The sequence below is a fragment of the Danio aesculapii genome, chromosome 3 (assembly GCF_903798145.1).
Source record: "Danio aesculapii chromosome 3, fDanAes4.1, whole genome shotgun sequence".
Taxonomy (NCBI): Eukaryota; Metazoa; Chordata; class Actinopteri; order Cypriniformes; family Danionidae; genus Danio; species Danio aesculapii.
This window is the reverse complement of record NC_079437.1, coordinates 32,256,886-32,269,639: the sequence shown is the minus strand read 5'-3', so window position 1 is coordinate 32,269,639 and position 12,754 is coordinate 32,256,886. Positions and strand designations below refer to the sequence as shown.

Here is a 12,754-nt window from a genome sequence, read left to right as displayed (position 1 = left end):
AATAACTAAATATTAACTGTATATGTAACTGAATTCCCATTTAGGTCCCATTTAAATATTTTTTAAACTTATTTATTTATTTATATATTTTACATCAAATTTAACTGTGTGAACAGCCACTAAACAATAAAATACACTTTGTCAAATACAGTACATGCAAAATTTGTTAAAATGTACTACACAACCCTTAGCTGAGCAAAATGTCATGTATGTAGAGTATGTATGTAGATGTAGAGGTCACATTTAACTGCAAGAAAGTTAACAGCATGTCGTCACTCACAGTAGAGTTTTACAAGAAGTCACAACTTTCTGTTGGTAAAAGCAGAAGTGGCTAACTTTCTGCAGAGTCAATAGCTGAAGATCTTTCGGATGAGACGTTAAACCGAGGTCCTGACTCTCTGTGGTCGTAAAAAATCCTAGGTTGTCCTTCGAAAAAGAGTAGTAATTTAACCTCGGCACCCTGGCCAATATTGCCAACTGGCCTCTGTCCGTTAGGTCCTCCTAACCATCCCCATTTTATAATTGGCTTCCTCACTATGTCTCCTGTCCACCGATCAGCTGGTGTGTGGTGTGCAGTCTGGTGCAATATGGCTGCTGTCACGTCATCCAGGTGGATGCTGCACACTGGTGGTGGATATGGAGATTCCTCCCAGAAATGTGTAAAGGGCTTTGAGTGTCAAGAAAAGTTCTAAAGACCTCTAAACTTTATTCGCAGTCCAAATGCACGTCTAGAAGAATGGTCAAAAATTCCCCAAAGACACTCCAAAGCCTTGGTAAAGCCTTTCCACAAGAGTTAAAGCGAGTTCACTCAAATCAAGAAAATTCTGACATCATTTAACTCTCCCTTTACTTGTTTCAAACCTGTTTGAGTTTCGCTTTTGGGTGAACTATCCCTTTAAAGCTGCTGCAGAGGGTGGGTCAACTCCATATTAAACCCTATAGATTAAGATAGGGATGTCATTACAGTTCATGTAAAGGCAGATAACCCAAAACTTGTGGCAATATAGTGTGGCTCTACACATATAATAGATACACACAAATGTGTGTGTTTTCACTGTCATTGTGAGCACTCTATGACTGCTCACAGGTTTATAGCAAAAACTTCATAATGCCTAAATAGTTTTCAAGTAGATTAAACCAACTGAACATCTATATGTCCTCTGCATAATGGTTAAGTACATGTGTTTGTCTAAAAGGGCACTTCCTCAGTTCTTCACAGCTTTATCATCTTCTTGTGAAAACAGAACAATTCTCTGAACTCTATTTACAAGTATTGTATATCTGAGCATACACAAGCTTTACATTATATTTATATTTATCACTCTTTTAAATTTTCACTTCTGTCGCAGAAACAACTTTAGCTTTTCAAAACAGTGAGGACCAGACTGATAATCATTTTTATTAAAATAATGCATAAAATGACTCAAAATAGAGAGTAATGATTTTTGAGGGGTGTCTTGTTTAGGATCTTGTTTGTGTTAACATGCACATACAACTGTTAATTAATAGAGCCACCCATAGCTTGTGATTGATGGGTCCTTTACATTTCTACATTGTTTTTCATTGCTTAATGGAATTTTGATCTCTGCTTTGACAACATCTGATGTTGAAAAGTTACTTTTAATGGTATTTTCAGTAGTATGACATGATATTGTCTGGGTTGTTTGTGCAAATCACAGTGCAAACAATACACTGAAAAAAATTATTCAAAGATGATTCCTTGGATTTACTCAATTTTTTTACGTTAAGTGGTTTTAAACAATTTATTTGGGCTGAATTTAAACAAACAAATTAAGTTGAAAATTGCTCAATTTAATTTGTTTGTTTAAATTCAACACAAATAAATTGTTTGCAACAGTTTTGCATGCAACACTTTTTTCAGTGCACTGAAAAAAATTATTCAAATATGATTCCTTGGATTTACTCATTTTTTTTACGTTAAGTGGTTGTAAACAATTTATTTGGGCTGAATTTAAACAAACAAATTAAGTTGAACATTAATAAATTTAATTTGTTTGTTTAAACTCAACACAAATAAATAGTTTGCAACAGTTTTGCATGCAACACTTTTTTTCAGTGTAGGTAGTGAGCTTTTAGTGCTTTTTCTTCTATTGTATGAATATATTTTTATATATTAATGATTATATATTATATTGTTTCAAACAACTTAAAGAACCCCTATTATAGATTAAAAAGGGTCATATTTCGGTTATATGGGTCTCCAACAACATACTGATATGCATGCAAGGTCAAAAAACACTTTCATGGTCTTATAATCTGCATTTATTTTTACCTAATTATCCCAGCGACTCCCATATGAGTCGTTTAGCGATTCATTTGTTCCCAAACTCCTCCTTAGCAGAAAGCTCATCTGCGCTGATTGGACCAATGACAGCCTGTTGTGATTTAGAGTTCAGACAGTAAAATGCCCAGCGTGGTTTGTCAAGCCCCTGGGTCGCCAACATTGGTATAGGATCCGATCGCAGCGCACGCCCGAAACACGCTTCATAGTAAACTTACCCATCAGTCTTATACAGACACCTTACCCCCAAAAGCAGTGCAGTTAAACACAGCAGCAAAAGCGAAACTATTCTGAAGCTTGACCGCTGCACGTGTGTAGGATCAGCTGACGGTGGCCACAGCAACGACAAACGGCAGTGGAACACGAGTTCACAAACCCATTTAAATCTGTAAATAAAGCAGCATGCGTCATTTTTTTCAAGTCGCATTAGACGCGATATGAGAATATAAAGAGTTAACCTGATACAGTGCAAGTGGTTACAAGTAACAAAACACAATTAAATACATCATTTGCAAGCTAGAGAAAACAAGGAGACAGCCTTTTACCTACACTTATGAAATGTGTCATGCGCCAGGCCTGATTTCATTAATTATCTTTCATTTTAGAGCTTTTCTCCCTTCTCAGCTGTAGATCATTTCTAATTGCAATCATTGCTGTGGCACCTCTTGCATGAAGTGTTGTTCTCAGGGCTTACCTATTCTCTGCTTTTCTCAATGATCACATCCCCAGCCAGGGGGTTGTAGTGCTCACCAGCGCTCTTTCTCAGCATGCAGCAGCCTGCCTTTGTTTGACTTTGTGCCTAATAAACTGTCCTTATTTTGAACGCACCCCTGGTGTATTGTCTGTCCATTACAAAATGGAGAAAGAAACTAATCTATGAGCTGTGTACTAAAGTTTCTGTCCAGCTCTGTCTAAGTCTCATACATCAGTAGTGTTTTCTGATCATTCCTTTAACAAACGAATGAATCGCCCGTTGTAAGCGTGTAGATTGCTGAAGCACTCCTTTCCCTCAAACTTACAATAATATCCAGGTAAGCGTCTTCAAGACTCATGATGACTTCAGGATCTGTTTGTATATACTGCTGTGTTGGTCGGTGGGGCTGCAGGTTTACATTTTCCAGGGTTTGCGTGCGCAACAATTGGACGGGGCTTATGTTTCGTAGGCATGTCACACCGAAACAACTAAGACTCGTTATCAAGACGATTCATTCGAACCACTATTCTTAACATTATTTTAGCCTTAGCTGGATATTTCACTTGACTTAGAGCTGTGTTATACACTACATGGAAGGTCATTTTCAAAAACCCATAATGGGGGCTCTTTAAAATATCAATAAATGTCACTTGGTTAAAAACTGCAGAATTAAAGTTTCAATAGTAAATGCTGTTGGGCAGAGATGGAGTCCTAAAATGCAGTTCAGAAATGTGAATAAACAGAAAATATCCATGAGCTACAAGTTTCTGTTAGAAAACAGATATTTTTCTAGTGTGTGAGTTTCAGTTCTCTAAGCAGTTCTTCGTGTGTGTAGGAAGTTTCAGTTCTTCGTGTGGGTAAGAAGTAACCACTTAATGATTAGACACTTGGAACCAACACAATGCCAGGATCACCTCTGCTGTCTATCGTATTGGGTAATTAAAATGTTCTATTTCTATTTTAAACATTTAAATATCATGATATTCTTCATATAGTTCTGTATGCCGTGTTAATATTATCCAACCAATATTTTATTGTAAAATCAAAATGGATATAAATTATGATGAACTATAAAAGTTGTAAATGATATTGTTATCATGTAAACGATATATATATATAGGTTTGTGTTGATAGTAAATTAATCATTTCTGTATCACTAAGCGATCTGGGTGGGCAGCAAATTTCTAGTTTCCAACATGCTTTACATAGCGCTACATCAGCCAGTGTTGAATTTAGGTGTTCTATTGGTGAAAAAAAACTATTGTTTTTCAGTGATATATACTTTCTCAGTATTGTTTTGAAGGAGCAGTGCTTCTTTTTAGTTATTCTGGTGCTGATGCCAGTGGGGTATAAACATTTTATTGAATTTGCATACTACAAAATCTGCATAAGCCAGCCACTGGTTTTGTACAAAAGTATGTTGAATTTAAAAAGTGTTAAAAATCATCATGTAACTCTGCACTGTTTAAAATGTCTCTGTTTTTCATCTCAACAGTGAGTGCTTTAACTTCTGTCACAGGTAAGTATTGGACTGTTCGTCTTTTGAACCCCTCTATCATGTGAAAGTAACCATTTTTAGAGGGGTCTGGATGCAGACCTGTGCAGATGCAATCAGAGCTGCATGCAATGCTTTTTAATGCCACCCCTAACCCTACCCCTGACTCCACCCTACTCCTTCACAGTGACGTCACTAGCTCTATTGAGAGTATTGTATATGACATTACAAGTCCGAGACTTGCAGTTTCAGCATGCATAATCAAGGCTGCATCCAGATACTATTGACTGTTTTAGCTAATCTACAAGTTTAGTATGTTACAAAAATTTTATTTTGTCATTTATAATTTTATCATGCATTTTTATTAGGATTTTCTCTCAGACTGATGAATGGTAATAATGACTGCTCTGGCAGAGTGGAGATCCTGTATAATGGTGTATGGGGAACCGTGTGTGATGATGAATGGGACATGAAAGATGCTGCTGTGGTGTGCAGACAGCTGGGATGTGGAGGAGCTGTTAGTGCACGACAGAATGCTTCTTTTGGCCAAGGAAGAGGTCAGATTTGGTTGGATAATGTGGGATGTTCAGGAAGTGAATCCTCAATCACTCAATGTTCACACAAAGGTTTTGGACATCATGACTGTCAACACAAGGAAGATGCTGGTGTTGACTGCGTACAGGGTAAAATCATGTTTGTTTTCTCCTAATCCAAAATTATGTATTTTGCTGTCATCACCTTTAGATTTTATTTAATATTATCTCATTTTTAAATATTTTGTGTTATTTTAAAATTTGGTTGTCTTATTAAGTCATGTGTTTTGAAAATGTAGTGTAAATGTACTTGCTTAACAATAGTAGTAGTAAAGCAATTTAAAATAATAAAAAAATAATTAATAAAAACTAAGTCTTGTGCTTTGTCTCAACAATGTTGAGATTTAAATACACTATATATAAAGACTTGCCAAATAAGAATCGAATCCCATTCTACCTCTATTTTTAAGGCAAGCTGTCAGACATTAGACTGGTCAATGGGTCTGATTCATGCTGTGGACGAGTGGAGATCCGCCAGAATGGCGAGTGGGGATCCGTGTGTGATGATAACTGGGACATGAATGATGCTGCTGTGGTGTGCAGACAGTTACAGTGTGGATCAGCCATCAGTGCACCGCAAAGGGCTGCATTTGGTCAAGGCAGTGGATCAATCTGGCTGGATGAGGTTAACTGCACAGGAGGTGAAGGAAATCTCATTCAATGTTCACACAATGGACTGGGAAAACATAACTGTGACCATGGTGAAGATGCTGGTGTTGTTTGTTCAGGTACAGGCACTGTAAATCAAATCTTTAACATTTTGATGTTATTTTGTAAGTAAAAATTTGATTGGGTTTTGTCATTTTTATGTCTGCATGAAAACAATTTTTTTTAAATATTTATTTAGCTGGTGAGCATTAGTTGTTTTAAATAAATGCATATTTTTTTGCAGATGAGCTGCAGATGGCGAGTCTTGCTCTGATCTCCACACATTCAGCTGTTTCTCCTGGAGAAAATGTCCAGTTCAGATGCTCAACACCTAAACCGAGATGGAGAGCTAATGCTGAATTCCAGCTCTTCATAAACAGATCATCTTTATCCTCACAGACACATGTGTCTACTGTGACTTTCAGCCTTAATGTCGACGTCTCACATCATGGTGAATACAGCTGTCGATACTCTTACCAGAGCAGCCTCAAGTCTCCATTGAGTAACACTGTGATTATCACTGTGGGTGAGTGTGTTCAGTCTTCTTACATTGAATATCATTAAATAAACACTGCATAGAAGGGAATTCATTATTCATTTTTGTTGTATGATTTTGCATGGCTGATTTTTTAAAATGTCTGTCGATTAAATTTGGAATCACTTTATTTTTAACAGTCTCTTACACATTTTGTTGGTTATAGGTAACTTACAGTGTAACTACATGCCAACTAATTCCCATTAGAGCATTAGTAGACTGTAAGGTAAGGTTTAGGGTTAGTGTAAGTTAAAATGTATTTGAAAAGTTTCTTATAGTCAGGTAAATGTCTGTTGGTGGAGCAGTGTCAGCAGATGTTAAGCAGACAGTATGTTAATACTCTAATGTAAAAGGAACCATTTAAATAAAGTTGAATTATGATGATAAGATGTAGTTTTTGAACCATGTTAACTTGTTTAAAACTGTATGAATGACTTTGAGGTTCTGTAACCACATCAGTGTATGTTTCTTGTTATCTAGTGCACTTGCAGCAACCCGGTATTTCTCTCAGTGCTCCTGATGGAGGGTTTGTCATGGGCCCTCAGGGGCCAGTGATCACCAGGGGCCACAGTTTCACTATCATCTGTTCCACTGAATCTCAGTATCCTGGAGGCTCCTTCTACCTGTTCAGAGAATCAGATATCAGCAGGATTCAGCCGTCTTACAGTCTCTCTGCCTCCTTCTCCTTTCCTGAGGCAGATTATTCAGATGAGGGAAACTACAGTTGTGTTTATGAAGTCAGTGTCTCCTCACGCTCCTTCCGTTCCTCTGGCTCTGAACTGCTGCTCATCACTATCACAGGTACTGATGTGTAAGTGTCTGAACACAAGCTGGACTGCTGCTAATGAAAGTTAAACTCAAACCATGTGTGTGTTTCTCTCTCAGCATCTCTGCTTCCTGCTGTTATTGGTGCTGCACTTTCAGCTGGACTGATCTTACTGACCGTCCTCATCATCGTCCTGTTTCTTAAGAGAAGACGGAAGAAGAAAGAAGATCGTTCTAAGTGCTCTTTCAAAAAAGGTATTTTCATAATAGTGATCATTTGCATGAACCTATTGGACATTATATTCCTGAAATAATAACTGTATTTACCTTCATCTCTGTACACTGCTACTAGGTCCAGCTAATACATATGCAGGTGCATCCCATAATAACAGATATGAAGATGATGATGATGATGATGACGATGATGATGATTATGAAAATCCAGAATGTGATGAAAACATGAAGCATGAAGATTCTGAAGAAGATTATGTGAATATGGATGATGATGATGATGATGATGATGATGATGATGCAGAACAGGACTATATTAATGTGGAATCGGATGACTCTGAAGAAGTTTATGTCAATGTGGACATTAAAGAGAATTAAAGTGTGGCAAACAAATCCTTTATGAAATCTAACAAGAAGAAACCTGAGCTAATAAGAATATTGCAAATAATAAGACAAACAGAAACATGTGGCAGACTTTAGTTAAGACTACAAACACAGACAATACATCTACATTCTTGCAAAGCTATTGTCAAAATATGAGTAATCAATAAAGACTGATTCATTTTGGAGACTGCAGTGAACATCACAATCTGCTGCGCATCTGACAAATTCTAACTTTGTTTTGTGTATCCACTGATCTAAGCAGAGTCTGTTTGATCACATGTGGTAAGAGTAGAAAGGGAATAATAATGTAAATGTTGTCTTGTTACCACTTCATTTATAAGATTAATATTTGTGCATTTAATGATATGCTAAAAATAAAAATAAATAAATGCTTAAAGTTTAAATATAGAGAAATAGTAAGATACAATATTATGGGTAAATGCAAACAATTTATGGTTGAAATGCTGGGGGGGGGGCAGTGTTTAATAGATTGCAAAGTTTAAAAGAGTGTTTAATACGACTAATAGGAACTTCAGTACTCTTCCTGTCTCAGTTAAATAGCCAGTTTTTAAACCTGTGCTTTAAACCCCCTAGTGGGACATAGCAGTACTGCAGGGAAATGTGTTTAAATATTTTAAATTACTGTATTTGTCAGTACTGTATTTGTACTAAAGCTTAATAAAGCTAAATATAACGAAACAAAGCTGATTATATCTTGCTATACATAATGCTAAATAAAGTGATTTAAACTGCAGTTTTAAATCCTGTTGTCTGCCTTTAGGTTATGATTTGGAGCAAAAACAAATGACTTTATTCTTCCTGACTAAAGATATATAAAGTAACATCCTGGATGAGAAGGGAGTGAGTAAATTTTTTATTGTGGACTGAACTACAGTAATCCATACAGCAATATATATATATATATATATATATATATATATATATATATATATATATATATATATATATATATATATATATATATATATATATATATATATATATATATATATATATATTCCTTAACTTATAGCCTGTTAACACCTGGTTACTTCAAGCTGTTTCTCTAATGGGATAGATATTGAAGGGGATAAATCAAATCAATTAATTCCTGTACTAAATGCAAATTTAACAAGGTTACTAAGCATCAGATACTCCACATTTTATTTATTTGATGTTCATTTTAAGTGTGTTAAGCTTGTGACTTGTAGGCTTGCTGATCTTTTTCTATTTTCAAAACAATGTTAAAAATGCTTGCAACATGTATTAAAAACCATGATTACTAGCAATCTAAACTGCATAAACGAAAAAGGTACATCACATTTAAATTGTTATAGGGAATTGTTGAAAGCATTTTTTTCCAAATGATGTCTTAAACCAAACACAACCGCAGAGCTCAAAATAGCAGTTTTTTTTTCTTTTAAATAAGTTTATTATGCTTACCCCATAGGCAGATTATTTAGCTTGTTTTAAGGAAAACTCACTTTTTTAAATTATTATTTCTAAAGACAAGAATTTTTTTTACTTAGAAAGTTTAGTTATTTGGACTAGAAACAAGACAAAAACCCTTTAAGAAAAACGTTTTTTTCAGTGTCTCTGTAGGTCTGTGATACCTCACTGGAGCACTTATTGGAACGACTCTTTGAAAACTACTGTACCTTGTCTGTGCCATCTTGCTGGAGGACACTACATGATGGCTTTACCTGAAGATGCTTTAAATACTTTCACAATTATAATTTATCAGTCATAATATCTGTCTATATGCTTTAATGTTTTAAATGTTTTTTCAACAGTGAGTGCTCTAACTTCTGTAACTGTATTTTTGCTTTTATAAAATAAAGAAAGGATAGGTTACATACCTGCAGATGCTTCCTCAGGTTCGACTTTGAAGCCTTTGATGTTGAAAGTATTTTAACAGCTGGCAAGTAAATTTTGCACTAAACTGTAATATTTGTGCCCTTTTCAGATTCCGGGGCGAAAGTATTAGTAAATTTCCAGCAATGAAATGCATTTTATCCCTCGCCATGATGGCAGCTCACTAATGCTTTCAGCGGCAGAGAGGATTAACGTAACAAGTAGACGTGGTGCGCCGCAATCAAACCGGAAAACCAATCAAAAGCATCACAATAGCACGGCTTTAATAAATAGCCATCTTGTATGTCAAAAACAGGCAAAGCAACAGATTAATATTATTGAACATATTTAGATGTAACCCCATTTCAAATCTTTAACATTTTCATAAGTAACTATAATTTAGTTATATATTATTTTCTCAGTAACTGTAATGATTTACTGTTTTGTAGTTACATTTTGTAATTGCATTACGTAACGCCATTACATGTAACTAGTTACTCCCCAACACTGTGCCCTAGCAGCAATTTAACTGGATATGAATTTAAACATTTAAATGTTTTTAGGATTATTAGTTGACAATGTGACAGTTGTTGAGTTTATAATGCATTTTTCATATTGTTATTGTTATGACTGGTCTGGGAGAGTTGAAATCCTGTATAACGGCACACGGGTAACTGTGTGTGATGATAACTGGGACATGAATGATGCTGCTGTGGTGTGCAGACAGCTGGGATGTGGAGAAGCTGTCAGTGCGCTAGAGTGCTTTTTTTGGCCAGGGAAGGAATCTGGTTGATCTGGTTGGATGATGTCAGATGTTCAGGAAATAAATCCTCACTCACAGACTGCTCACACCGTGGTTTTGGAGTAAATGGACACCAAAAAGATGTAGGAGTTGTCTGCTTAGGTAGAATCATGTTTGTTTTCTTCAATCCAATATTATGTTGCTGTATTTGATTTTATGTAGTATTTTCTTATTATTAATTCCTTTGTTGTTTGAAAATTATGTTGAAAATGTATTACTTGCTTGACGAAAATAGCAAAACAAATAAACAAAAGATATGAATTAAAAGTAAATTAATAAATACTAATGCTTGTGCTTTACTCTCAACAGTGTCTAAATTATATATATATATATATATATATATATATATATATATATATATATATATATATATATATATATATATATATATATAAATATATATATATATATATATATATATATATATATATATATATATATATATATATAAAATACTAACCAAATAAGGATTCTGATTGTGTTGTATTTATAATTTTATGTTACTGTCAGACATTTGATTGGTCCCACCAATCTTCAACAAATTTGATTCATTCTGTGGACGAGCGGAGATCCACGATGGCGAGTGGGGAAGCATGTGTGATGATAACTGGGACATGAATGATGCTGCTGTGGTGTGCAGACAGTTACAGTGTGGATCAGCCATCAGTGCACCTCATAGTGCTGCATTTGGTCAAGGCAGTGGATCAATCTGGCTGGATGAGGTTAAATGTACAGGAGGTGAAGGAAATCTCATTCAATGTTCACACAATGGACTGGGAAAACATAACTGTCAATATAGAAAAGATGCTGGTGTTGTTTGTTACGGTACAGGTAAGTCGAGTCTTTAGCATTCTAATACATTATTTTGAACAATTAAGAATTAGATTAGGTTTAATGAATTTCATGTTTGCATGACATTAGTTGTTTTAAATAAATGCATATTTTTTTGCAGATGAGCTGCTGATGGCGAGTCTTGCTCTGATCTCCACATATTCAGCTGTTTCTCCTGGAGAAATCATCCAGTTCAGATGCTCAACACCTAAACCAAGATGTAGAGCTAATGCTGAATTCCTGCTCTTCATAAACAGATCATCTTTATCCTCACAGACACATGTGTCTACTATAACTTTCAGCCTTAATGTCACATCATGGTGAATACAGCTGTTGATACTCTTACCAGAGCAGCCTTAAGTCAAAATTGAGTAACACTGTGACCATCACTGTGGGTGAGTGTGTTCAGTCTTCTCCCATTGCCTACAGATAAATACAGACTCATAGAAGTACAGAATCATTCTGTATTTATTAATTTTGGATTTTGTGCAGCAGATTTTTTTTAAATATTTGTGGATAAAATTTAATTCTTATAAAATGCAGTTCATAAAATAATTGTAAGTTTTTCTAAAGTTGTTTGAATCTAATGCCTAAGGTTCTGTAACCACATCAGTGTATGTTTCTTGTTTTCTAGTGCACTTGCAGCAGCCCAGTATTTCTCCCAGTGCTCCTGATGGAGGGTTTGTTGTGGGCCCTCAGGGGCCAGTGATCACCAGGGGCCACAGTTTCACTATCATCTGTTCCACTAAATCTCGATATTCTGGAGGCTCCTTCTACCTGTTCAGAGAATCAAATATCAGCAGGATTCAGCCGTCTGTCAGTCTCTCTGCCTCCTTCTCCTTTCCTGAGGCAGATTATTCAGATGAGGGAAACTACAGTTGTGTTTATGAAGTCAGTGTCTCCTCACGCTCCTTCCGTTCCTCTGGCTCTGAACTGCTGCTCATCACTATCACAGGTACTGATGTGTACAAGTCTGAACACAAGCTGGACTGCTGCTAATGAAAGTTGAACTCAAACCATGTGTGTGTTTCTCTCTCAGCGTCTCTGCTTCCTGCTGTCATTGGTGCTGCACTTTCAGCTGGACTGATCTTACTGGCCGTCCTCATCATCGTCCTGTTTCTTAAGAGGAGACAGAAGAAGAAAGAAGATCGTTCTAAGTGCTCTTTTAAAAAAGGTATTTTCATAATAGTGATCAGTTGCATTTGAACAATTTTAGTGTTTTTGACACTATACTTAATAAATATTGTATGTACCTTCATCTCTGTACGATGCTACTAGATCCAGCTAATACATATGCAGGTGGATCCCATGATAGCAGATGTAATGACGATGATAAAGATAATGATGTTGATGATGAGCCAGATTATGAAAATACAGAATGTGATGAAAACATGAAGCATGAAGATTCTGAAGAAGATCATGAGATTGTGGATGATGATGATGATGATGATGATGATGATGATGATGATGATGCAGAACAGGACTATATTAAGGTGGACTCGGATGACTCTGCAGAAGATTTTATCAATGTGGACATTAAAGAGAATTAAAGTGTGGCAAACAAATCTGATGATAACCTTTATGAAATTTACTATGATGAATACTGAGAGAGTGAAGAAC

The 12,754-nt window shown here is 35.7% G+C and overlaps 1 protein-coding gene and 1 long non-coding RNA gene across 2 annotated transcripts in view; both read left to right on the top strand.

Moving 5' to 3' along the window:
- The window catches only part of LOC130220444 (deleted in malignant brain tumors 1 protein), a 45,538-nt gene that overhangs the window by 8,564 nt on the left and 24,220 nt on the right, over positions 1 to 12,754 (top strand). The window contains exons 4-15 of the mRNA XM_056452730.1: positions 4,860 to 5,174; positions 5,495 to 5,812; positions 5,977 to 6,258; positions 6,748 to 7,068; positions 7,153 to 7,287; positions 7,385 to 7,620; positions 10,225 to 10,405; positions 10,868 to 11,134; positions 11,256 to 11,354; positions 11,769 to 12,089; positions 12,174 to 12,308; positions 12,413 to 12,561. Of these exons, the coding sequence (XP_056308705.1) occupies positions 4,860 to 5,174; positions 5,495 to 5,812; positions 5,977 to 6,258; positions 6,748 to 7,068; positions 7,153 to 7,287; positions 7,385 to 7,620; positions 10,225 to 10,405; positions 10,868 to 11,134; positions 11,256 to 11,354; positions 11,769 to 12,089; positions 12,174 to 12,308; positions 12,413 to 12,561 (2,759 nt within the window). The remainder of the gene's footprint in view (positions 1 to 4,859; positions 5,175 to 5,494; positions 5,813 to 5,976; positions 6,259 to 6,747; positions 7,069 to 7,152; positions 7,288 to 7,384; positions 7,621 to 10,224; positions 10,406 to 10,867; positions 11,135 to 11,255; positions 11,355 to 11,768; positions 12,090 to 12,173; positions 12,309 to 12,412; positions 12,562 to 12,754) is intronic.
- On the top strand, positions 11,444 to 12,304 carry LOC130221320 (uncharacterized). The gene is made up of 3 exons (XR_008836277.1): positions 11,444 to 11,529; positions 11,769 to 12,089; positions 12,174 to 12,304. It is a non-coding gene; the product is annotated as an uncharacterized LOC130221320 (long non-coding RNA).